The following is a 26,099-nucleotide window of genomic DNA, read 5'->3' on the forward strand; positions in this document are numbered from 1 at the left end:
ATTATACGAAAACCAAGGAGCCAATAGCCACTATTTCAGCGAGATCACGTGACAAACACGTAAAGATCAGCGTCCCTGCGTCAAGGTTAAGAATGGCGGTATTTAAGCTCTTCTCACTCATTGAGATCAATCAAGAAATTAATAGCGTTTATTTTGTTTTTCTTTCCGCAATTAGGTACGGTAATCTGAGATTCAGGAACCCATCATAGAACAAGCAACCTTCCAGGGATCAAGTCCGCACGTCAAAAGCAGGGCCGTGCTCCAGAAAATGTATCTCGAACTTCCTCAACTTCACAAGAACGGCTGGGACCGTCGACGAAACGACTCGAGCGCAGCGAGAGGAGCCACGGGGCCTGGGGCAGAACCCCAGCCGACCCCCTGAGATGTATAACAGGAACATTTTGGCCAGGCCCAGTCCCTGCAGCCAGACACAGTCACAGGAATAAAGGGTCAGATTGCCTAAAAAGGCAATGAACGCTGGGAGGCATGCCAGGATATTCACGCGTGGAGCTGGACTCATGGGGCCCGGCAGGAAGAACCACTCTTTCAGTCGAGAACAGTCAGTAGCATACACCGACATTCAAGTCGAATTTCTCTTCACCAAGGAAGTCAATTCTCACCACATAGTCACATCCAACATGAGTCAAAACGAAGTTTTAGTCCTTCGTGGAACCCTTGAGGGCCACAACGGTTGGGTCACCGCCCTTGCTACTTCTGCTAGCAACCCCGATATTCTCCTTTCCGCTTCTCGTGATAAGAGCCTTATCATCTGGAACCTTACCAGAGACGAACAAGCTTACGGTGTTCCCAAGAGATCTCTTCACGGACACGCTCACATTGTCCAAGATGTCACCATCTCTCAAGACGGTTCTTACGCCATCTCTGCTTCTTGGGATAAGACTCTCCGTCTTTGGGACTTGAATGACGGAACCACCCTCAGAAGATTTGTCGGCCACACTGGTGATGTTTTGTCGGTCTCTTTCTCTCCTGACAACAGACAAATTGTTTCTGCTGGTCGTGACAGAACCATCAAGGTCTGGAACACCATTGGTGACTGTAAATACACTTACGACGGCCAAAAGTCTCACTCCGACTGGGTCTCTACCGTCAGATTCTCTCCTGCTACTGACGACAAGTCTCACACCATCATCTCTGCTGGTTGGGACAAGCTTGTCAAGGTAAGTTTTAACATTTCGACAATATTTAGATATTGTATTTTTTGAACTGTGGATTCGGTATTGGATCGTTAGCTGATTTTGGTTTTGACCATGTTTTTCGCATTTACATGTTCAAGACCAGGCTCGGCTTTAGATGATTCCAATTATATTGTCTGAACTTATTATGTGGAAAAGAAGTTGATTATGGCGAATTTGAGCATGAACCACTCAATCGGAATGGTTATAAAATGAAGAGCTCAGAGAGATCTTGAAATACAATTGGATATTGGATACAGGATGGCACGAAATTCGAACGAACGATTACTTTTTCTGACGGTATGGATATGATGTTAGAAATATATTTGCTACTTCAGACGGGAGTCACATCCCGAATGAGACATAAACATATATCACCAAGATCTCTGATCCCATTACCAACAGAAGAAGTTTGAAGTTTGCACCTGGCCAAGATCTCAGAATTCGACATAATCAGCAATTCTCCTCAATGTCTGTTCAAATAAGCCAATCCACAGTTCTTCAACGCTCGCGAAGCAAGCACAATGGGGTCTGGGGCAGCGCCCCAGCCGCCGGAGGAAAAAACAACAACTAACAAGAAATCTAGGTCTGGGATCTCCAAACCACCTCTCTTAAGGCTGACAACGTTGGTCACACCGGTTACGTTTCCACCATCACCATCTCTCCTGATGGATCTTTGTGTGCCTCTGGTGGCAAGGATGGTTCTATCATCCTCTGGGATCTTAACAGCTCTGCCCACCTCTACTCTCTCCCCTCCGGTGACGAGGTTCACGCTCTTACCTTCTCCCCCAACAGATACTGGCTCTGTGCTGCCACCTCTTCTTCCATCAAGATCTACGACCTTGAGAAGAGAGACCTCATTGACGAGCTCAAGCCCGACTTTGCCCTTGCCGGACCCAAGTCCAAGGAGCCCGAGGTCATCTCCCTTGCATGGTCTGCCGATGGTCAGAACTTGTTCGCCGGTTACACCGATAACGTCATCCGTGTCTGGCAAGTCATGCAATCCAGCTAGAGGGCTCCCCAACTGGACAAAAAAAATAATGTTTTGTTTTTAATCGTAAAATAACAAGAAGGTCTCTGCCATGTGTACCCTGAGTCCCGTGCCTCCGGCCACTGGGGCTCCGCCCCAGACACTGAACAGGTTGCTGGGGGTCCAGGGGTTGTGCCTCCGGCGGCTGGGGCGCTGCCCCAGACCCCGTTGTGCTCGCTTCGCGAGCGCCCGGCGGTGAAACTGATGCTCCTGACCCCCCGAAAACGATTCAGAGCTCATTGAAGCTGATTCTGCGACCCCCGAACTCGTCTCAAGAATCATTGCAGCTGATGCTGAGTGAGATTCCAGAAACCGAATCGGGGATGGCGAGAAGAGTATCTGTGTCTGGGACTCGCTCCCCGAAAACGATTCAGTTCTCGTTGAAGCTGATGCTGGGACCCCAGAAATCGACTCGAGCGTAGCGAGAGGAGCAGCGGGGTCTGGGGCGAAGCCCCAGCCGCCGGAGGCACAACGCCTGACACCCCCAGAAATCGACTCGAGCGAAGCGAGAGGAGCAGCGGGGGTCTGGGGCGGAGCCCCAGCCGCCGGAGGCATGAGTGAAGAAAAGTAGAACATGCAATTGAGTTTTTAAGCTTTTAGTGAGCGACCGATCTCGAGCATGGCGGTTTCGTCGCCGTTGGCGAGACTCGGTTCGCGGAGGACCGCTGAGACGCACTGCCAGGGGTCTCTGCTTCCGCCCCAGGAGAGGACTTCGCGTCGGAAATGTTCGCCGGCTTCGCGGGAGGTGGGGTCGTTGACGAACAGTTTTTGCCAGATACGGTCGGCAATGGCCCGGTCGAACAGGTAGCAGTAGTAGTTTGCTCCGTAGCTAAACAGGTGGCCGAACTGGGCTGGCCATCGCGAGTCGGGATGCGCTTCGAAAAGACCTCGGGACTTTTCAAGTTCATAGTAAATGGCGTTGGGATCGAATGTCGGAGTGTTTGCTAGTTCAGAATGCACTTGTTGGTCGAGCATTGAAATGAGGATTTGATGGTATGTTTCGGTTTGATCGTACAGTGATTGAAGGCTTAGCTGACAGTTGAATACTGATAGTGGCAGTGGCTCGTCGGTTAGATGGTGTCGTGCAAACAGTTTCATGACTTCAGGTGAGGCAGCAAACCGTTCCATTAACACTGATGGTAACTCGACAAAGTCAGTGGCACACCGTGTACCTGATACATTGTGCAAACTAGTCCTACCGAGCATTGAGTGAATGGCATGACCCATTTCGTGAAATAGAGTCTGAACTTCACTGTACGATAATAGACACTTGGACAGAGCAGGATCCTTGACAAAATCACAGACAAGTGCAATAATGGGCAGTTGATAGCATCGGTTGGTGCTGTCTCGGATAACAGAACTGCCTTGATGGTAATATGAAGGCTCGCCAGGAGTGATCTCGCGAGAACACTGCACAGTGAAATGAGCCGGGTGAGGCGATTTTCCATCTCTCTGGAACAAATCACAGTAGATAACGCCGATTTTACCTTCGGTTTCAGAAACCACATCCAGACGACGAACTTCGTCATCCCATACCTCACCGGGTTTGGTCTCAATAGGTACAAACGAGATGCCGTATATTCTCGTGAACAGTCGAGACAGTCCCTGCATGACAGTACCCAATGAGAAATATGCAGATATAAAATCAGACGATTTACTCTTGGACCGTTTAGAATGCGTGTGTTTGGCAGCATAGTAGTCTCTGTCCCATGCTTTCAGTAACGTTTCAGCCAACGGAGTAGCTTTCTCATCACTCTTGAGTTTTTTGAGATCCAATAGTTCCTTGGCAGCTCGAGGATTTGTTTGTTGAGCTAGTTCGTCTAAAAAACGTTGTACATTGACAGGTGTCTTGGCCATTTTATCTTTAAGTTCGTACTCAGCAAAGCTATTACAGCCCATCATCCTAGCCAGTTCAGCTCGTGCAGTGAGAAAGTCGCCAAGTAAACCCACCTGTTCATCAGTAGCAGACCTCTGAGCAAGCCAGATATCCCGTCGGGTGTTTTCATTGGAAATTGTTTGTAATGCCATATCAGCTACGGGACCGTAGGTAGGGATTTTGAACCTGCCGCCAAACGACCTCAGTCTATTAGCCAAGACAGGATCAAGACCCCAAACTTGAGATTTAGAAAATGTTAAATGATGCTTTGCAGGGCCAATATTATTCAAAAACTGCTGGCCAAGAATCGATACTTTACTTGATAACCGAACAAACTTTTCTCGATCATGAGGGGCCAAATTGACTCCTGATTTCTTGAAATCGGCCAGCAGGATTTCTCCCACAGTTATCTCTTCACTAGAAAGACCGTTTCTAATGTCATTATTGCCAAGAACCTTGTCTAGAATATCATGTAACTCCACGCTGGTATTCAGCATATTCATATAATCATACATGAGTTCATGGCACTCCTGAGCCACGTTGATGAACTCTTTATTAGGATGCGAAATACGCACAAATGCAACCATATCGATAACTTTACAGATGATATCGCTCAAGATATCGAAATTGCGGATCGCATTATGAAGCGCTTCTGGGTCGTCTCCAGCATTTATAATCTTCAGAGTCAGTTCCTGAGCCTGTCGCAGCGACTCCTGTGTGAACTCTACCATTCCCTGTGGCGTGGTAAGATATCTGTTCTCAAACAAACCAGTGGGTTCAAGAGCATTTGTATGGCCAGGTGCAAAATCTTTTTTCCAGAACTCGACCGAATCAAACACATCTCGGATGCTCTGATCAGTGCTGTTCTCCAAACCCGTCGTCGACTTCGTCGTCAGTTGACGACTTCCGTCCACTCTTCTTAGTCGATTTCCCAATACAAACCCGCCATTCAAAAATGGTTTTCCACTTCGAGCCTCCAAACGAGTCTCTACGACCCCCACAGGACCCACAGGACCCACAGGCCCTGTCAGACCCGAGATCCGTCTGACGAGCACACTCTCCCCGTGTCCCAAACCACCGGACCAGCGGGGGAGGGTCTTTCTCGCTGACGACCAGCTCCTCAACATTCTAACCCCTGATACAACAGCCACAGAAACACCAGTCCTCGACCTCTATAACCAGTCAAGAAAACAGCGTTGTCAAAAAAAAATAGGCTGATTTTTCACCCAGATCAAGCGACATGGAATTAACAATCCTCAGATCAGATCATCAACCGATCGGCAGACCCAGCCCCAGTCCCAACTGCCATATCACCCCACGCACTTCAAAATATCGCCATACCGAGGTTCACGAGCCCGCCGGCCAACCCACGGACCGCTCGCATCAACGCTCCATCGTCCTCGCTATCTCGCATCGCTACCCCTGCAGTTCGACGTAGGGGTGTTCCTGCCTCCGGCGGCTGGGGCGCTGCCCCAGACCCCGCTGTGCTCGCTCCGCGAGCTCATATACCCCATGGGGGAGGGGTACGGGGGTTCGGGCGTGGCCTCCGGCGGCTGGGGCGCTGCCCCAGACCCCGTTGTGCTCGCGAAGCGAGCTCTCTGACCACCTGGACCCCCCTGAATCCACCAGTCTGGGACACCCACACCCGACTCGAGCGAAGCGAGAGGAGCAGCGGGGTCTGGGGCGGAGCCCCAGCCGCCGGAGGCAGAGCGGGGAACAGAGAGGTGTGCGAAGAGAGGTTCATTAACATAAAATAGATAGAAAACAGGGGGATCTGTATGCCTTTAATAAGTTATATAGAAAACAGAAAACAGAGATCTAATGGACAAAGCGGATGAGGTCAGGAGAGCCTGGGGCTTACTCCTTTTGGACTTGCTTGACAATGTCAGCCTCGGGGATGGAACCGAGAATGGTCTCGGCAATAATACCGGTGACGAGGTAGGGGTCGATGTTGGAGGCGGGACGACGGTCCTCGAAGTAACCGAATCCCTCCTTGGCAACGGAACGGGGAATACGCACAGAGGCACCTCTGTTGGCAACACCGGACGAGAAGTTGGCAACAGAAGCAGTCTCGTGACGACCGGTCAGACGAAGATCGTTGTCTTCACCGTACACGGCAATGTGCTCCTTGTGACGCTTGGAAAGCTTCTCAATAGCCTCCTCAATGTACTTCATACCACCGGGGTTTCTCATTTGCTCGGTGGAAACGTTGGTGTGACAACCAGCACCGTTCCAGTCTCCTTGAAGAGGCTTGGGGTGGAACGAGATCTTGACACCAAAGTCCTCGGCAACACGGGTCAGCAAGTATCTGGCAACAGTCAACTCATCACCCATCTTGATTCCCTCACAAGGACCGACTTGGAACTCCCATTGAGAAGGCATGACCTCGGCATTGATACCGGAGATGTCAACACCGGCATACAAACAGGCACGGTAATGAGCCTCGACAATGTCACGGCAGAAAACCTTACCAGTACCAACACCACAGTAGTAAGGACCTTGAGGACCGGGGAAACCACCCTTGGGCCAGCCATAGACATTGTCGTATTGGTCGAAAAGAGTGTACTCTTGTTCAATACCAAACCAGATCTTGGAATCCTTGTGGGCCTCCATGAGCTTAGCACACTCGTGACGGTAGTTTGTCTTGTTAGGAGTACCATCGTTGTTCCAACACTCGGCAAGAACAATGATGTTATCACCCTTTCTAAAAGGGTCCTTGAAAATAGCGGCAGGACGCAAATAAATATCCGAGTCATGACCAGGAGCTTGTTCGGTAGAAGAACCGTCGAAGTTCCATTCAGGAAGGTCATCAATCGACTCGGGAGACTTGCTAAGAGTCTTACACTTGGATCGGATACCATTAGTACCATCGATCCAGATGTATTCAGCCAAGACAGCTCCGTTTTGAGGGAGGTCCAAATACTTCTGCAAAGTAGCAGTGTTAGAAACAACAGCCGACGACATTTTTTATGATGTTAGAAAATGCTGATGTGAAAACAAAGAATGATTTGAATAAAACCAAAAAGAAAAAGACAAAAAATTGAATTTGTTGTTTTTTTCGCTGATAGACAAGATCAACTAAAAAATTATTCCGGCAGTCAAAGATAGAGGTTTTTTTTAAAACCTGTTAAAAAAGACTGGGAGGTTTGTTTGTTTGTTTGGGTTCTGTTTTTAGAAGAAAATAAATATCTGAATACAAGAAACGAAATCCGTTCAGATGTCAGATAATATCAATCTCTAAAAAAGAGTGTGTGGGGGTTTGTTTTTGGGGTGCACGCTAGAAAGCCTGTAAAGAAGAAAAGAAGAAGAGTCAAAAAAAATAGGAAAATCGTCATGCTTTTATCAGCAAACTCATCTGCCACTATCTGCTTTCTCGTGTGTCGTCTGCTGCCCGTTTGCCTATAGTGATAAGCCGACGTTGGGGGGTTGGGGCCGCTACACTTGGTCTGGCCACGGGAATTATTCCTATACCGATGCTGAAAATGAGTCTTAAAACTACCTTTTATTTGCTTTTTTTTATTAACCGGCCGCTCGTCCTGGAGGGGTTTTATCGAGGCTCAGCTCATGATTGGCCCGTCCTGCCCCCAAAACTGCTGCCTCTATTCCCAAGGGTTAGGGCCCACTTAGACCATACCCTGCCCTGCCAGGCTCCCCACAAAAAGAAATGTTACTAAAAATAATCCTCTCCCATTACCACGACCACCGACTGTTCAGACAGCCACTTTGGGGGCTTGGCCAGCGACGACTGCTACTGTGGCCCTGGCTGCAGCCAACTGCCCTTACGGGTGTCTGGGGCTGGTGGCTTGGGGGCTTGCCTCCGGCGGCTGGGGCTTCGCCCCAGACCCCGTGGCTCCTCTCGCTTCGCTCGAGTCGGGTTTGGGGGTGCCAGCCGGACCGGGAGATTTTGCTCTCCTGACAAGCTTTCATTGCGTTGCCATTGCCATTTGCTTGCGAGAGTCATGTGAACTGTGGCTGATTGCTATGGGGTTTTGTTAATTTCGCTGCTGGCTTTCGGTAGTTGTTGCTGCGATGAGGTCAGCCCGCAGCCTGGCCCGCAGGGGCTCGCTGGCTTTGGCCAGAGTCCGGCCCAGATCAGCCAGCAGCCAGCCAGGTCTTTGGGCCCAAACGACCTTCTTTCGGCGCCTGCCGTTTCGAGAAACCGCTCACGCAAGCCGGCAGATCAGGGTGTGGGGGTTATGGTTTCTGCTCAGACTGGCATCCGCTACCGCAGTTCGACGCCAAATCTGAGACCATTACTGTCGAACCGCGAATGTAACCAAATGTAACGAAATGTACCTAGGGATCTGGACCTGCCTCCGGCGGCTGGGGCGCTGCCCCAGACCCCGTAGCTCCTGCTTCGCAGGAGATTTTGCTGGCCATCCCCGACGAAAACGACTCGAGCGAAGCGAGAGGAGCAGCGGGGTCTGGGGCGGAGCCCCAGCCGCCGGAGGCAGGCTGACCCCCCTCCCCCACCTCGGCACCCGCCGGTGTCGGAAGCACGATAACGCTGGGGACTCGTTTCGGCAACAACATCACAGACGATATCACCTCTTCGGGGAGATGCCCCCTCATCGCTGGGTGGAACTGAGGTTAATTTCGGCACAGAACACGCCTGTCCGCCGACAGCGGACCGATGCGATTACAACCCCCAGTAAGGGCAGTGGAGGCTGAGACGGGGATGGGGGAGCTCGTGGCGTCGTGTGGTATGTGGTGGTGGCGGGCTGTTGGGTTTTTTCTGGCGGATATAGGGTCATGAGTCTATGAGACCGGTAGCAGCGACGGTGACGGTGGACCTCACGTCTTATCTGTGTGCGTTAAGCTTGTCCTCTTATCGCGCTGCTTCGCTCTCACGAGACGTCGGTCGCTGCGATGAGCTTCCAGCAGCAGAATCTCGCCTCGTTATAGCGATACACGCTATCCAGGCCGCAGTTTCACGAACCTGTCTGCTGCCGGTTGCATCTGCTGCTGCTGCTGCACCGTGCTTTCAACCTCCCACCAACCGATCACAAACACATGCCTTATCACCAGCCTATGGCGTTGCATCATTTAATAATTCTAACTCTGCGTGCAGTTCGAGAACGAGGGGGGGGGTCTGCCTCCGGCGGCTGGGGCTCCGCCCCAGACCCCGCTGCTCCTCTCGCTCCGCTCGAGTCGTTTTCGTCGGGGGTCCCAGCGAAATCTCCTGCGAAGCAGGAGCCACGGGGTCTGGGGCAGAGCCCCAGCCGCCGGAGGCAGGCCCCCTCCCCCCCGTGAAGTGGCCTGACTCTTATCAGTACGCAGGTTGTTAGTATGCACACCCCTCTCAGTTAGAGGGTTTGAAACAAACTTTGTTTCTAGCGGCGGCTATCAATTTATCCTATTTGTTTATCTATCAATCAATCAAGGTCAGTGCCATGTCACGGCCAGTGGATGCATTAGCAGCGTAGCATTGGTCCGTCTGACACCGCCGGTGCTTATCTGCTGCTCCAGTGATCCAGTCGTCGGATCATGTCGCTATCGTGTCCTGTCCGCGCTTGGATCACTATTTTGTTTATCTGCTGCTTATCTTCGTTATCTTTTGGGGCCGTGCAGATACCGGTGCCGATCTTTGACATGTGGTTTCTGCCTCCGGCGGCTGGGGCTCTGCCCCAGACACCGTGGCTCCTGCTTCGCAGGAGTTTTGCTGGGACCGGGGACGGGGTGTGTTTTTTGGGAGTGGTGGGAGGAGTACGGTCGGTTGAAGGATTCTTTGCTGAATTCGTGAACTGCGTGGACGCTAGGGAGTAAGTGAGCGAGATAGCGGGATATCTAGTTTCGTAGTTCTGTATGTATCAATAAATCTCTGAACTATAATTTTACCTCGGATTATCCGTTGAAGGGAGAGGGGAAACCAAAGAAAAGAAAGAAGAACCACTCAAATGTTTACTGATGATCTAATCTGATTTGTTTGCTTTCCCTCCCAGTTAGAAATGCTACCCCTGGTTCTAAACCCGTTCGGTTCCTAGTATTTACAATAGACTGCTGAATTCCAGGGGTCTGTTGCGGGTCTGTTGCTCTTGCTCGATCCCTTGGGAAAGTACAGAAGGGAAAATGTATTTCGAGATGCTGGAAGTACCGTCGCTCTGAGCACTGGTTCCGATAACTCTATAGTCTAGAGATCCCAGTAATTTTTAAGCCAAAGCTTCAAATACGAGGATTCATATAATTATGCTATTACTCATATTAGAACCTATAAGAGAGTGGCTCCAGTGAACATCCCCATATATTCAATCTCAATGTTTCTATTTAAAGAGTATTTGCAAGTACGTCTTAGACAACTGCCATCATATAGAAGGACAACCGGGATTAAGACCCTACTTTCAAGGTGGATCTAGATAATTATCATTTATAGCTTGTAAATAAAGGCTGTAGGGAAGAGATACCATTAACACCGTCTTTTCTTTCTTTTCGATCTAGCATTGAAAACGTCTTATAAGACCGCACAAATAGCGCTGAGTTGTGTATCATCTCGCATCCTGGATGCATGATGTTTGTTCTCCTTGATCTGTCTTCTCTCACAAATCTTGTCTGGCTCAAATTAAAGACATATATTTCAAACTGACTTGGCACGACCAGAGAGCTTCCTGAAAAATATTCCGGTTAGCAAACTTCCGCAGAATGCATGGCTCTTGTATAGCCAATTTCTTTGCAATGATATTCAAGTATTGGCTAGCGTTATCTTTTTCAGCATGTCGTCTTTAGTCTACAGTTACAGGGGAGAGGATTGTATTGAGTTGATAGTAAGATTACCGAGTAGCTACCAGACTTGACTGTCTGGACAGTTCATTGCATGGGTTCAAGCTTGTGCCGTCGGTCGGAAATATGGGCCCATGAACTGGAGTGGCCCCAAAATCTTACGGCTCGAGTGTTTGACTGAATCACATAATAAGCTTTACAGAGATTAATCAGATTCGATTGACTTGGCCAGTTTTCATATTCCAGTCAAAATACAATGGCACATTGTTAAACCAAACTTGGGCTGTATGTTGGTTAAGTCAAGGCCAAAGACGTGACTGGATCGGAGCACGTGAAGAAAAATATTTTGAACAGATGTAAGTGGTTTGCTATTGGAACTACTGAGGAACTGTGACAGCATGGCTACCTGGGTGATTGCAAGAAAATCTAATACTAGGCTATAGCCTGAACATTCAATATAATTACCGACATAAAATCACAAACTAATAGTTCAGAAATGGTGGGACCCACTGAACATATATCCCCTTTGCCTATCGATATGTGTTTCCATTTACTATACCACCGACTCCCATATCAATTGACTTCTCGTATTTCGTTTATCTTTTAGTTCTAGGAATAGTTGCTGTTACTGACACATATTCTCTCCTCCAGTCTTGAATTAAGGGCCCTGGCGTTCTATTTTAATTCCCCTCAGACTCTCCATAGAACTTAGACCAAGGACATTAATGTTCACTGTAGCGCTTGCGCTTGCTGTCTCCGATACATAACGCTTTGTTACCTCAATAAACTGACTTGCTCTGATAATTCTGCCATAACCAGGGCGCACAAGTGCGATTTTTGAGTTTGCAAGCTTAGTCCCCTATTATGATAGTTCGGGATTTCAGACTCCACACTTGCGAGGCAAAATTATCAGAATAAGTTGGGTCTGGCATCAAACACGGTTTGAATGGCTCTACCCGGAACTTTCAGTTTCCTCGTCTACTCAGTAAGGTGGACAACCTCCAAGGACACAAGTAGGGCATAAGCAGGAGACCGGGGATATCGATATATCTTCACGTGTTCGTCGAGAGGAAGCCTTTAACTTGGATCCGGTACAGGCTCAGGTTAAATTGTGAATAATTCCCTGTCTCTGATGATGTATTTGATCTCTCTCTACTCATTTGAGTTACTCAAAATAAACAACCAGTGATTAGGCTGACTGGAATCGATCTTGAGCCGGAGAATAGTACATAGTAACATGATGGTTCTCATACTTGGTAGCATAAATAGCCAAGAACGAAAGGATTGACCTACCAGTAAATAGAATGGCAATATACTATCATCTTGGGTACCCGATTGTGATTCAAGCGATAGTTTGATTGATGAGATGAAATTCTCAAGCACTCTATATAACTAAGTATTGACTAGAATTGATATTGCGCCAGCAGTTGGTGACATCTCGTTAATATGCTGACCAATGAAGTGGTGAATACAGTTGTTCGCTTTAAAATAAAAATCGTCAAAAGACCATAATCATCAATTTGTCGGTATCTATGATTTGAATCCTGGACCAATGACCAGATAATTTGAAGTGAAGCTAAGACGATTTAAACCACTGACCATAGACAGAATGGAAGTAACTTTGTCAGATAAATCCTAAGGTCTTGTGTATAACTGGCCAGGAATGCATCACTCTCAGAAGGCTCATACCGGTGACCGCCAATTTTTCCGGTCTGAACACGTTCATCCGATGAAAAGCAAAGAGAGTGTGAGCCAGTGGTATGTCATACTATACTGCTATAATTCAAGGAAGCACAGGCTTTACTCTCTCGAATTGGACTCTCAAAGTTAAACTTAAAAGGCATTGAGATTCTCTACACGCCCCTGAACAACAAACTTTTGAAATAGTTGCAGCATGACGACCCTCGAAACATTTGCCCTAGTCTAACATATCTTAAGTTACGAAGAAATCGAATCCACCATTTTTCCAAGAATGTTTTTTTGTCTTACTTTTAAATATCGACGTTTCATCACTACTAATGGAACGAGTTAGTTTTGTAATTATGATCTACGTCCACAATCAGGACCCATTAAAACAGCATTCAAGCTTCGACACCTCAAAGTCTGTAATCAATACTTTTAGATCCCGTCCAGGTATTTGTAACACGTCAGAGATTTCGAACTGCTGCAGGCCACACGTTGACAATCTTTCCCGGGAGAGAACTCAAACCTGGAATTCAAGAATACTCAATACTATTCTACTCTCTCTTCTTCTTGGTTCTTGATTTCTGGGCTCTTTCCAGGGATCTGTGACTCCCCTCTCTGCCTCCGGCGGCTGGGGCGCTGCCCCAGACCCCGTTGTGCTCCGCTTCGCGGAGCTGCTAGGACCGTGTAGTTGCTTTCTGTACCCTTCCAACCTACCATCAATATTTTACAACGATAGAACTCTGTTTTGTCACACATAACCAACTGTGCATCGATCAACACACAGCATCAGGACCCTGCATCCCTTCTACAACTCCACCTCCCTACAAAAACCCCCAAACAACACCCCACCACATGACAAGAAACCCATTCTCCTATCCACGTACAAAATCCCCATGAGCACTCAAACCGCCCAACAAACCACCCGAAAAACCGCCTCCCACCCTCCGAACAGCCCATGTCATCCCTGCCTTATCGGGCCGATCTCTGCTGTCCACTTTATTATCTCGCATAAGCGTAACCGAAAGGGGGGCCACTGCCTCCGGCTGCTGGGGCTCTGCCCCAGACCCCACAGCTCCCTCTCGCTGCGCTCGAGTCGAAACTTCTGGCGGTCTCCGAGCGGGTGGATCGCCGCTGGCAACCCCCTAAAAACTCCTGCGAAGCAGGAGCTACGGGGTCTGGGGCGGAGCCCCAGCCGCCGGAGGCATCACCCCACTACCAGCGAGGAGCTAAGCCCGGGCCAACGGCTGTTTAGACAGACCAGGCTGGATGGGGAAATAGCGCGGGGATGAACGGTGGAGTCTGGATTTGGCACAAAAAAAAAGGACGCATGTGCGTGGGGGTGGAGAAGAGCTGGGATGGGTTTTAAGCTTTAAGGTCGCAGACTGTGAAACAGAGTCACAGGGGTCCAAACTCTAATTTTTACGAGCACGGCAGTGGGGAAGTGCGGATGTCACAGGGTAAAGTCCAGAGATTCCAGCGGTTCTGGGCTTGTCAATTGCCAGTAAGAAAATAGCACACCAGTCAATTGCGGATCGATGACCGGCGGGAAGCAGCCTGTCTGATAGCCGCCATTGCAGCCTCTGCGATGAGGAGCGGGGAACGACAGCGACGTCACCAGACCACCCGGAATGCGACCGCCAGCCAGCAAACAAGACAGACAGGAGGCACCAGCCCGCACAACAGACATCAGAATAAACAATGTGGGGTGCGTGGTTGGGTGACGCCAGATAAACCCCCATGCAAGCCAATCACAGCCACCGCTCGGACCCTCAGCCCCTGACCCCAACAAAGACTAACGTACGACTGGGGGTGTGCCTCCGGCGGCTGGGGCTCCGCCCCAGACCCTGGTTGCTCCTCTCGCTTCGCTCGAGTCGAGCGTGGGGCGTGCCCCACCTGGCCCGACTCCACCCCCTCGTAGCCCAATCCCCCCGTCCCGACTCGAGCGAAGCGAGAGGAGCAACCAGGGTCTGGGGCGGAGCCCCAGCCGCCGGAGGCAGTCCCCCGCTCCCCGCTCATGGTCAGGCTTGACTAGCGTGGGCCTAGCTCGTTCGAGTAAAAAGACCCGCTGCTGTACAGCGCTGATTCCAGTAAATGTCTATCCTGGTAGTGGTAGTTGGAGCTGCACCCCAGTCCACTGCGTCGACCGACACACGAATGAGCATTAGCCAACCCCACTCCCCCCATTACAGGAGTCCGGCAGGCAGGCGCTAGCGCACAATGCACAGCTGCAGTTGTGGTGCGGTTAGGTCGTGCAGGTCCGCTAGCGATGCGTTATTGTCAACACCCAACTGCCTAATCTGTTCCAATGAGGGGGTTTATCTTCGAACTGATCTATTTTTACTGGTGCATAATCCCACTGTCTCAACTCATCTGTCGTTGATTACCACCACCACCATCTCAATCCAGAAACCCCGCTACCCACATCATGCACGCACGTATCCAACGTATAACCCACATCCCCCTCCCGCTAGCGTGCCCGTTACAACGGGGAGGGGGGCCTGCCTCCGGCGGCTGGGGCTCCGCCCCAGACCCTGGTTGCTCCTGCTTCGCAGGAGTTGGCAGGGACCGTCGGGGTAACCGACTCGAGCGAAGCGAGAGGAGCAGCCAGGGTCTGGGGCGGAGCCCCAGCCGCCGGAGGCAGACTACCCCCCAGCAGCGCTGATAGGTTGGATAAACTAGCGAGCGAGATGCAGCGTTGAGATCGCCGTAAAAACCGGTTAGGGCAGCAGCGACTAGCGAGTGCGGTGGGGCGGTCTGCGAGGGCGAGGGGCTATCAGCGAGGAGGGGTATGCACGCGTGGTATCGGGGAGTTAGTGGTAACTATCGGACAGCAGATCGGACTTATGCGATGGGTGATGGGTGGGGTCCGACGGGACGGGAGGGGGGTCGGGCCTGCCTCCGGCGGCTGGGGCTCCGCCCCAGATCCTGGTTGCTCCTCTCGCTGCGCTCGAGTCGTTTAACCCCACTGTTCCAGCCAACTCCTCGAAGCAGGAGCCACCAGGGTCTGGGGCGGAGCCCCAGCCGCCGGAGGCAGGCTCCCCTTCCGGTTTCGGGGGTCCCATGTGCACAGACTCCGCTACCGGCGGAGACGCAAGATAGGGAGCGATACAGCTTGTGCGTCGGCGATCCCTGAGATGCGATACTCATGACACAGGCAGACGACGACCACGGGGATGCAGCAGATAGCACAAAAAGAAAATAGCATTTTTTTTTACGTTTTGCTTTTTTCCACCACGATCGGCGGTCTCTACTACCACAGCTGCCGCTGCTGCTGCGAGGGGTGCCGCTACGCCATATCAGGTGACGCACTGTCGATTAAAGCCCCCCCTTCGCTCACTGACTGGCTGCTGGTTCGTGAGATAACGCACGACCTGGGGGCCTGGGCCTGCCTCCGGCGGCTGGGGCTCCGCCCCAGACCCTGGTTGCTCCTGCTTCGCAGGAGAGTTGGGGGCACGCCTGGCAGAATCGACTCGAGCGCAGCGAGAGGAGCATCGGGGTCTGGGGCAGAGCCCCAGCCGCCGGAGGCAGGCCCCCCCTCCCCGGGTAAACATTCGCCAGAGCATCCGAGACATGGGTGCCGGGGGGTCTTGGCGTGGGAGGGTCTCAGGTGCGAGTGAGTCAGCAGGAGAGACGGGGTGATTGTAATAATTGGCCTGGCTGTAGGGGGCTATGGGTTCAGTTGGACCTGGTTTGGGGGTGGTTGTTGCAACTGGGAGTGAGTGGTAGAACGGTTGTGGTCGTGAAGTGAACTAGACGAACCAGGTTGGTCTGGGCTGGCGGTGGTGGGGAAGAGATGGGCTGGGGGCCAGATCGAGGCGTCGCAATTGTGGTGTTGCGGGTATTATTATTATTTTTTTTTGGTGCCAGCATTGGGGGTGGGATTGATTGTGTCAGACAGGCCGGCAGCCAAGTCTTACCACACCGACTGCACCTGCGCTGTGAGTAGCCAATTTAGTTCAAACGCTCCACGCCGATGAGATGTACGGCCAGTGCAGGCCGATCCAACGGCAGTAGCCGCGGGACCGTGGGGGGGTTCCAAGGGGGGAGCCAGGCTGCCTCCGGCGGCTGGGGCGCTGCCCCAGACCCCGCTGCTCCTCTCGCTTCGCTCGAGTCGGTTACGTTGACGATGCCCCACCCTCTCCTGCGAAGCAGGAGCAACCAGGGTCTGGGGCGGAGCCCCAGCCGCCGGAGGCAGACCCCCCCATCCCCGAACCCAACCTCGTCGGACCCCGCGTGTGAGGCCGCGCCGTCCATGCAATGGCCGCGACGCATGGCCTGAGACATTGGCCGGTATCCGCCAATCACGAGCGCCAGTTAGAGTTTGGCATCTTACGGCATACAGGCCATGCGATGGTGCGATAGCACTCGAGGCGGGCCCCATATGCGCGAAAAAGCAATGGGGGCAACAATACGGCAGCCAGGGTGACACCAGCCTGGTGCCGGCCAGGTCGTGATTTGCAACGACGACGCTGTTATCTCAAGAAGCGACCCGACGCTGGTGCCGTTTGCTCCTGGGGGGGCCATGCCTCCGGCGGCTGGGGCTCCGCCCCAGACCCTGGTTGCTCCTGCTTCGCAGGAGAGAGAGGGGGCCGTAGCGGGGTCGTGGGGAAAAGGGGAGTTGGGGATGTTAGTGGGGGCCGACCGACTCGAGCGCAGCGAGAGGAGCCACCAGGGCCTGGGGCAGAGCCCCAGCCGCCGGAGGCAGGTGGGTGATGGGCGCGATGCCACCGCTGAGATGGCGCCGCGAGCCGGATTGAGCTGCTGCAGCAGGCCTGATAACGGGTGTTTAGGTTGGTGCAGCTGGCTAGTTACGGTGGCCTTGGAATTTTTTTGCTGTGTTTGGCGTGCCGTTGGACCTGTGCTTCAGGGGATGTGTTCACATGGGCTGGAGATTTGGTCTTGAAAAAAAGCTAAAACCCTCGTGACGACATCCCAGTCGGAGTGCCGCCGGTACCAAAGATAAGCTTCTCGGGGTAAAAACCGTCCTGGGGAGGGGGGTCTGCCTCCGGCGGCTGGGGCTCCGCCCCAGACCCTGGTAGCTCCTCCCGCTTCGCTCGAGTCGGTTTTTTCATGCCCGGGAGTTGCCCCCAATCACTCCTGCGAAGCAGGAGCAACCAGGGTCTGGGGCGGAGCCCCAGCCGCCGGAGGCAGACCCAGGCTGGCGAGGGGGAGGGGGGGACGCACAACGCTAGCGATTACTAATAATTTATTTAACCTTCTGGATTAAGCTACCCGTTTCCTATCACACATGTCTATCGCCCCCACCATGCCATCACCGCTGGAACTGGAGCTGGAGCTAGCGACCAGCGGCGGCCGGGCGCACGAGCGAGCGACCAATCCAGCGCTGCACCGTCGCATGCACACCAGCTGCTGCTGCTGCTTCTGCCGCTGCGTTTGGGGGCAGTCGCCGTGGATGATGCGATCAGCAGCAGATGTGGCCCGGGGCAGCGATGGGGCCCCCCCTCTGCCTCCGGCGGCTGGGGCTCCGCCCCAGACCCTGGTTGCTCCTCTCGCTGCGCTCGAGTCGGTTCTCCCCCCTCCCCCATACCCATTCTCCTGCGAAGCAGGAGCAACCAGGGTCTGGGGCGGAGCCCCAGCCGCCGGAGGCAGAGGGGGGCCCCCATCGCGGGGCCATGCACCGTTGATTTTTAAAAAAATAAATGTGACGAGGGTGGTCGTTGCTTTTTGTGCGACGATTCAAGCCGGTAGGGTATATCTGGAAAAATAGATGTACAAAAAGCAAGGTGCACCTGCCAATGGTCGGTCGTTGCCTAAACGGTTTAACTAGCTTCTGATTAGTACGGATTGCCAATGCCAAATATTGTCTATCAATACACATGCGATATTACCTTAGACTACCCACATACCCACATATCAGTACTCCGTTCCCTGTACACACCAGTCGTCGCTCGGTTATATATGTAAAGTGCCCCCCCCTCGTCGTTCTCCTACTTCGTTGCGTCGCTTATTTTTTTGTGCAGTTTTTATTTTTTGTTTTGGTTATATTTTTTGTTTGACTTTTTGGAAACTGTTTTGCCGCGTATATCCCGGCTCTTTCGTTATCTCCTCAGTCGCTTTTCGCTCAGTTGTGTTCTGCTACTGATAAGCTTGTGACTTGTGACTTGTGACTGTGACTCAAGAACGGCACTTCTCCATTGGTTTTGACATTTGGTTCTCGACAGTTTGGTTAGATATCCAGTGAATATCCAGTGAATATCCAGTGAATTATCGTATTACGACTGATAAGTTCGATAAGTTCGACAGTCGACAGTTTATTGGACATTATTTTAGCAGGTTCTCAGTCCAGTTTGACAACTCTGAATTACAGGACTACAGGACTACAGTACTACGGAAATCACGGTAGGACAGAATTATACCTGAGTGATTGCTGCCTCTACAACAGATCTATCCAACTTCAGTGTTAGTTGTCGTTATCGTCTCATCTCATCGCAGAATGTCAGCAGCATCGTCTCCAATCGCGGCAGGCCCATCGGCGTTCTTCTCGGGGTCCTATTCCAAACCTCGATTGCCGCCTATTTCATCGGGCCAGTTTCAAGGGTAAGTAAAATTGTTGTTGGGTCAGGCCAGTGGCTTTGGTTTTGGTTATGATTTGTGGCTTGTGTGGAGTATTAGTGGTGTGTTGTGTTACTTGTTACCGGGTATTATGGAGTTAGGGGCTAGTTACTAGTCTGTTTGTCGCAGTGACAGGTTGTTGGGACTCGGGCATTAGTATTGTCGAATTGGTCAAATTAGGGAATTGGTCGAGTAGAGCTAGTGAGTTGGTGGAGGGACTAGGGAATTTGCGGAATTTGCGGACTTTATGGTAGTGGAATTCCTCAATCGGAGTGAGAACTGTCTGGTGGATCGAGTCAAATTTAATTACCAGTCGCAGTCGCAGTCGCAGTCCGTATCAACTTTGTTTGGTTGGATTGGTTGGGGTACCTACTCGTTTCAGATCTGGCTTGGTCTGTCTGTCTGCTCTAGTCCTAGTACTAGTTCGGGTTCGGGTTGTGATTACTAGTCATGTATGTTCCTAGATCGGTTGTCAATTCAGGTTCACCAGCTTAGTTAGTTCAGTTGTGTGGGCTGTAGGTATTAGATCCATTGCTCGGATTCTGCTTCCGAACTGTGTATCAGTTATACTACAGTCTAGCCATTTATTGTTCAAACTTTGCTGTACCTTTTTTGTTCCGAGCTAAGACCATTGCCAAGCCGGGTCTGTAGCAGTGATTGATTCAGAGCTGCTGTTACGAGTTAGTATTATGCGGTAGTTGCGGTTATGACATTGATGGTGACGTTTGTGTGCCATTGTTATTTGTCATTGGTACTGCCATTGGTTCCGCCATTGGCAGTACTGTTCTCGCTAGTACTACTATTAGTACTAGTACTACGATTACTACTGGTATTTCAGCTGCTCCCACTAGTACTACCAGTACTATTAGTACTACATTCACTATTAGTACTACTATTACTACTGGTATTTCACCTCCTACAGCTTGTATTACTAGCACCTCTGATGCTACATCTGATACTGCTCCCCCCTGCTGTTAATGTTACTACTGCAACTGAAACTGCATTTTCTGCTGCTGCTGCTACCACCACCAAAATTTTTTTCTGACTCTATCTCCGGTATGGCTTGCATCATCTCATGCTCAAATTGCCCCTCCTCTATCTGCTAATGCACCTCCTACCTCTCCAGCATCCCCTCCAATTTCCACCCTCCCCCCAATCTGCTCCCTCCTCGTACCCATACAGTACTCCTGCCTATTTCAACCGCCTGTCCTGTTTCCTGCAATGTACTCTGCAATGTACTCTGCACTGCACGTTGGTGCACTGTTTGAGAGGGGTACAAGATTTGCGAGATGCGACCGATGCGTGGGCATGACCACCCGGTGCCCTTCGGGTATCACCCCACGCAAGCCCCGCTTTGTTTTAGCCTGAAATCCTTTTTTTTTTTTTTTTTTACTAACCTCATCGCTAAAGCCCCCCAAACCCTTATATGTCGTCCCAGCCGCATCATGCACATGCCCCCCATGCTTCTATTACTAGTGGTACTACCCCGGGTGCTTTAACTACTAATACTAGTGGTTCTGCTGCTGGGTCTGCTGGTTCTGCTACTGCAACTGCTACTGCTACTACTCCTGGTAATTCTAGTTCCAGTTCTATTAGTACTAATACTAGTACAACCCATTCTTCTGGCAATACTGGTACTCCTACTTCTACTGTTACTGCTACTTCAACTGTTACTACTAATAGTGGTTCTAGTTCAGGTGTTAGTGGTACTCATTCCTACTCTCAACATCACCCCCAATCTCTGCCTCAACCCCCGCTTAGCCACTCGCAATCGCAACTACTACCTCAAGTTCACCCCCAACTTCAACATCATCACTCTTATGAACACTCGCAACAACCTCACATTGCTACCAGTCCATACCATCAGCAAATGACTGCTCCTCAGACTTATCACCAACAGCATCAGCAGCTTCAGCAGCATCCACTACCACACCACCAGCTCCAACAACACCCTCACCCCCACCAGCATCATCAACATCCTCAACATCCTCAACATCCTCAACATCCACAGCTTCAACAACATCACCATCAACAACAGCAACATCATCTTCACCATCCTTATGGTGCAGCTGTCAGTCACAATACTGATCCTTCACTTGGTGTTGGCGGTCCTATTCATTCACATGGTCAACATCATGGTCACGCTGGCCACCATGGTCAAGTCACTCCTATTTACAGTCCGCAGGGTGAAGGTCGTCGTAAGACCCCCAGTTCGTGGGACCCTCATGACGATTTGCTATTGCGTCATTTGAAAGAACAGTTGAAACTCGGTTGGAAGGAGATTGCCGCTTATTTCCCTAACAGAACCACCAATGCTTGTCAATTCCGTTGGCGTCGTTTGGTATCAGGAACTTTAAGATCATCGACTGGTGGTGTTGCTACTCCTAATGGAGGTGGTCCTTTATCTCCTGGTGGCAGTACCAGCCCTACTCATTCTGATAATGGCATGCCTGATGCTTCATCTGATCTCAATCGAAGAAGCTCGTCTATCAGTAGTACTCTATCCAACCCTACAAATGCATTACAAACATATCAAGCTTCTTACGAGCAACAGCAGTTACAACACCCTCATATCCATGGACATCATCACTCACAACCCACTTTGCCATCATTTCAGTACAGACAGCCTTCTCAAGGCCAAGTCAATGCTGCTCCTGCTCAAATCACCAGTTCGACTCAATCTTCTGTAAACTGGACGAAAGAACAAGACGACCTTGTCCGTTCAAGACAGGACTTGCGTCCTGATGAGCTCAGTCTGTTGTTGGGTGTTTCTGAACAAGACATTAAAACCCGTTTGAGCCAACTCGACATTAAATCGACTACCCCTACCACCACTGGCACCACCACTCCATCCAGTGTCACTGCTGCTGACTCGGTTGTAGCTAAGTCCCTGGCCAATTACCAACTGTCGACCCCCACTTCCGAGCCCATCAGCGAGCATCCTGATAATGTCACTATTGTCGAGCATGATATTGATGGTGATAGCGGTGCTGAAGACGGAGTCCCCCGAACCCTTGTCGGTCGTAACAGATCTGGTTCACACCCTCGACCATTGTTACCTCGTAAGATGTCGGGATCTCATTTCAACAGTCTCAAGCTTCCTGTTCCTATTCTGCAACGACCACCTTCATTCTCTGAAGCTAGTCCTGCTGCCTCTTCCACCGCCCCTGCCAACCCAAGCTCTGCTGCTACTCCCACCCCCACGACCCCCGTGACCCCTGCCGGCAGCTACTTCACGGCCCAATCATAACCTCCCCACACCGCTACGACCCCTCTCTGACGACCCTCATGCCCCTCCGCCTTACGAAATCCCCTTTGTTTTGTATATCTTATATGTATTTTATGATAATGGAGTATAGATTTGCTTTTACTTTAACCACACTCCCTACGGGGTCCGGAGTCTTGCCTCCGGCGGCCGGGCTCCGCCCGGACCCGTTGTGCTCGCTTCGCGAGCTACTTGGGGTGTCACTGCTCTCGGGGTATTCGCTTCGGGTCTGTGATATACTGGAGTCACGAACTGTCTCATGCTTCTGATGCTCGTTTCACTTCCCATTGCATGGCACCCGGAACCTGACAAGACTTGAGATCCAGTATCCTGGATCCTGGGGTCACGAACTGTCTGATAGCGCTGTCTCGAGTCCCCCATATTTATTTCAATTCTGTTGTCGAACCCAAAGATGCTGGAGTCGCGAAAAGATTGATGGCCCTGGCCTAGATTCCTTAATTCTCATTTTACTTCCAGTGTCAGGGCGCGAAGATAGTAGAGCCACGAACAGTCAGGCTCCCTGACGCTTATTTCACTTCCACTGTCAAACCTGGATGATAAAAGGAGCCACAAACCGTCTGACGATACTTTCTCAGATTCCCTGATGCTCATTTTAGTCCCAGTCTTTCATAGCACCCGGAACATGAGCATACTGCTGTGTCGAACGGTCTGGTAACTCGCCGTCAGATTTTCAGACGTTCATTCTACTTCCTGAGTCATGTAAACCGCCGGTATCTCAAGCGATGGATCACGAGCAGTCTGACGATGCTTCCTCAGCTTCATCGATGCTCATTTCAGTTTCAGTGTGACGGCGCCTGGGAAGTGAGAGGGTTCGAGTCACGAACATTTATTTTAAGTAGTGGTACATGAACAGTTCAATGAGATTCCACCCCCGAACCGCTCGCGAAGCGAGCACTACGGGTCCGGGCGAAGCCCGGCCGCCGGAGGCATGATCCCGGGTTCGAGAAGTGACAGATCCGCAGTTTGCAGAGCTCTGTGGCACCCGGAACTCTCGCAAAGCGAGCACAACGGGTCCGGGCAGAGCCCGGCCGCCGGAGGCAATAGTAGTGGGAGGAGAGGGACGTGAATCATAAATTAAGTCTACAATTAATAAATAGAGTGCTGGTGGGCCGGTCACAGGGTGAGAGGGACCCAGAGCAGTTTTTCGGGGTGCACGCGACGGTAGTTTTTGGACTCCCATTTGGCGATGATGTCGTCTAGGACTCGGTCGTCGATTTGGAGGGTGTATGACTTTTGGGGCGTTTGCACGAGGAAGCCTAGTGTTTCGAGTCCAAATACCACGTCGTCGAGAGTCATGCCAGTGGTTTGTGAGATGGTGTCAATGCTGATTTCAGTGGCAGGGTCGGCGGAATTGCGAAGTTTGCGAAGTTCGTAGCACAGCGTGTGTTTCCAGTAGTTTGTGTACGAAGCGAGTCCGAGATCTGATAGTGGTTTTTCAGGAGTACCTACAGTCTTTTCGCAGCGGGTGAGAAGGTATGAGAAATCGATCAAAAAGTTTCCGTATCCCTTACGTTGGGCAGTTGGCAGAGTCACGATACAGGAGACGTTGTTTCGAACTGCAGGTATAGGCTCTGCTGGTGCAGAAGAGCTGGTAGCAGTTGTCGCTGTGCCATTTGTGCCGTCATGAGCACTGCCATTTGTAATTGGGTCAGTAGTGGAAATGGTCTCGTGGCTCGTAGAAGAGCCTGGAGAATCGGTAATGGCAGGAGCGACCGGCGGAGTGGTCGCACTGGCTACTTTTTGCTTGGAAAAGTAGCCAACAAAATGACATCCCTTGTCGTCGTTTTCAGTGAGAACGTAGAACATGAACGGTTCCACATCGTAGTACAGGGTCTTTGAATCCAAAAAAAGTTTCGCCATGAGACACAGATTCTGGCAGTACAGAGGTGATTTTGCCCCGTCGACTTCGAAAATGCTGTTTCCTTCGTGTCGATATATCTCGGTTCCCGGAGGATGTCTATATTGGCATTTCAAAGCATGTCGCTGAGCAACGTAGTCGGAGCTCATGTATTTGAGACAGAATTCACATATACAGAGGATCCTGTGTCGCGAGTACTCTTCTGGATATGGCGAGATATACCAGGTATCGATCTCGTAGTTGGCCATGTGGATTTTGCGGATATTCGAGACTCTAGTGATGCCCATGGTAGAAGTGGTCGTTGGTGGTGGTACCGAGTCAGTACGTCTTTTCTTCTTCCGGCTTGTCACACCACCATCGTCGGTATATTCTATTTCATTTCCGTAATTCTCAACATCATCGTTATTTAGCCAAGACTGTTTTGTTTCTACCATAGCAAGCGCATCTTCAAACCATTCCCTGTCCTGATCAGTAGGATAAGTCAACGAAGTATCAGCGTCATCACCAGTAATCACTCCGCGATATGGCTGAACATCGCTGTCGTCGACATACTCCTCTTCCTCAAAGAAAAAAGGAGTTGAACCTGTTGCTGAAGACAATCCGTCAGTTCTAGTCAGTGTGCCATTAGTGATACCAACAGGTGAGCCTCCACCTGCTGGTGATGATAAATGAAACCGGATTTTCAGTTTTTTGTGACTACTGTTATCCTTGATTCTGCTTTTACTGCTATTGTTATTATTAATGCTTCTGCTGTGATTGTTAATGCTTCTGCTGCTACTGTTGTTGTTGTGGTCGTAGAGACTACTGGCAGCAAGAACTTCTCTCGCTGGAATGAGTTTCTTAAGTCTGCTGGTCTGTTTCAGCGGCCGTAGTTTCCACTCCGGCAGCCGGATAACAAGCAGTCCTCGTCTCAGCGTCGTCACCAGTTTTGTTTCTTTTTCAGCTGCTTTTCGCTGTCTCAGACGGCCGACAGGACGAATCAAATCGTCATCCTCGTCGACATCTTCGTCGTCTATGACCGTACGACTCCTACGAGCTCTATTTCTGCTCGCTGGAGTTGGAACTGTTGTTTCGGGTGTGTCTACAACCAATTCTGGTGCTATTACTGGAACTTTCTCGAGACCTGACGGCCGTGAAGCCCTTTCCACTGGCCGATTTCTCCTCTCTGGTTTCCTAGCTTTTTCGACCTCACGATCCCGAGCAGGTCGACTGGACCTGGATCCAGCTCTGCTTACAGGCCACAGCTCGCCCCCAGCCAACAATGGCCGTTCTTTTGGGGCAAACTGGCCATTGGCCGTCCTACCCTGTTTAGTCACAGGCGATTTGTGACCCCCATTTGGCGACCGTGGGGGCGTATCCGTTCCACGAGCTCGTTTCAGACCCTGAATTTCGTTCTTCACCGCCTTCTTCGGCGAGTTCGTTGGGCTTCGACGCTCATCCAAACCGCCCTCTCGCAACAGCGTTGTCCAGTACTTCCGATCTTTCAGAGGGTCTATCAATGAACCCTTTGGAGCAGCCTGTACCGCGTTAGTTCTCCTGTTCACAGGGGGCATGGGGGACTGCCTCCGGCGGCTGGGGCTCTGCCCCAGACCCCGTGGCTCCTCTCGCTTCGCTCGAGTCGTTTTCCGTCGACGGTCCCACCAGAAACTCCTGCGAAGCAGGAGCCACGGGGTCTGGGGCAGCGCCCCAGCCGCCGGAGGCACATCCACACTCACCTCTCGTGTCGGTCGTCGTCGTTCAGGGGACCCTGAGTCAGCCTCGCGGTGTGATCTGGACCGAACCTGGTTCGTGGGTCGTGGTTGTGGGGGTTTTGTGGTTGATGGTTGGGGGTTGTTTGATTCGGTTGTTCTTCGTCGAGTTCGGGAAGTGTTTTCGCGGTGCGA

General features: G+C 51.2%; 5 protein-coding genes across 5 annotated transcripts; 2 read left to right on the forward strand and 3 right to left on the reverse strand.

The window, feature by feature from the left end:
* Positions 1-638: 638 nt before the first annotated feature.
* ASC1 (guanine nucleotide-binding protein subunit beta) lies at positions 639-1,223 on the forward strand (the record flags this gene model as incomplete). The annotated part of the gene is made up of 1 exon (XM_018880207.1): positions 639-1,223. The coding sequence occupies one exon, from the start codon at positions 639-641 to the stop codon at positions 1,221-1,223; it is 585 nt and encodes a 194-aa protein (XP_018734562.1).
* Positions 1,224-2,811: 1,588 nt separating this feature from the next.
* Positions 2,812-5,226, reverse strand: OCT1 (Oct1p; the record flags this gene model as incomplete). The annotated part of the gene is made up of 1 exon (XM_018880218.1): positions 2,812-5,226. One exon carries the CDS (start codon positions 5,224-5,226, stop codon positions 2,812-2,814), a length of 2,415 nt encoding a protein of 804 aa, XP_018734563.1.
* Positions 5,227-5,956: 730 nt separating this feature from the next.
* On the reverse strand, positions 5,957-7,063 carry GLN1 (glutamate--ammonia ligase; the record flags this gene model as incomplete). Its single annotated transcript, XM_018880228.1, has 1 exon — positions 5,957-7,063. One exon carries the CDS (start codon positions 7,061-7,063, stop codon positions 5,957-5,959), a length of 1,107 nt encoding a protein of 368 aa, XP_018734564.1.
* A 13,435-nt stretch (positions 7,064-20,498) lies between these two features.
* Positions 20,499-22,322, forward strand: TOD6 (Tod6p; the record flags this gene model as incomplete). Its single annotated transcript, XM_018880235.1, has 1 exon — positions 20,499-22,322. One exon carries the CDS (start codon positions 20,499-20,501, stop codon positions 22,320-22,322), a length of 1,824 nt encoding a protein of 607 aa, XP_018734565.1.
* Positions 22,323-23,471: 1,149 nt separating this feature from the next.
* SAS3 (Sas3p) lies at positions 23,472-25,769 on the reverse strand (the record flags this gene model as incomplete). The annotated part of the gene is made up of 1 exon (XM_018880244.1): positions 23,472-25,769. One exon carries the CDS (start codon positions 25,767-25,769, stop codon positions 23,472-23,474), a length of 2,298 nt encoding a protein of 765 aa, XP_018734566.1.
* Between the last annotated feature and the right edge of the window lie 330 nt (positions 25,770-26,099).

This window comes from Sugiyamaella lignohabitans, chromosome A (assembly GCF_001640025.1).
Source record: "Sugiyamaella lignohabitans strain CBS 10342 chromosome A, complete sequence".
Taxonomy (NCBI): Eukaryota; Fungi; Ascomycota; class Dipodascomycetes; order Dipodascales; family Trichomonascaceae; genus Sugiyamaella; species Sugiyamaella lignohabitans.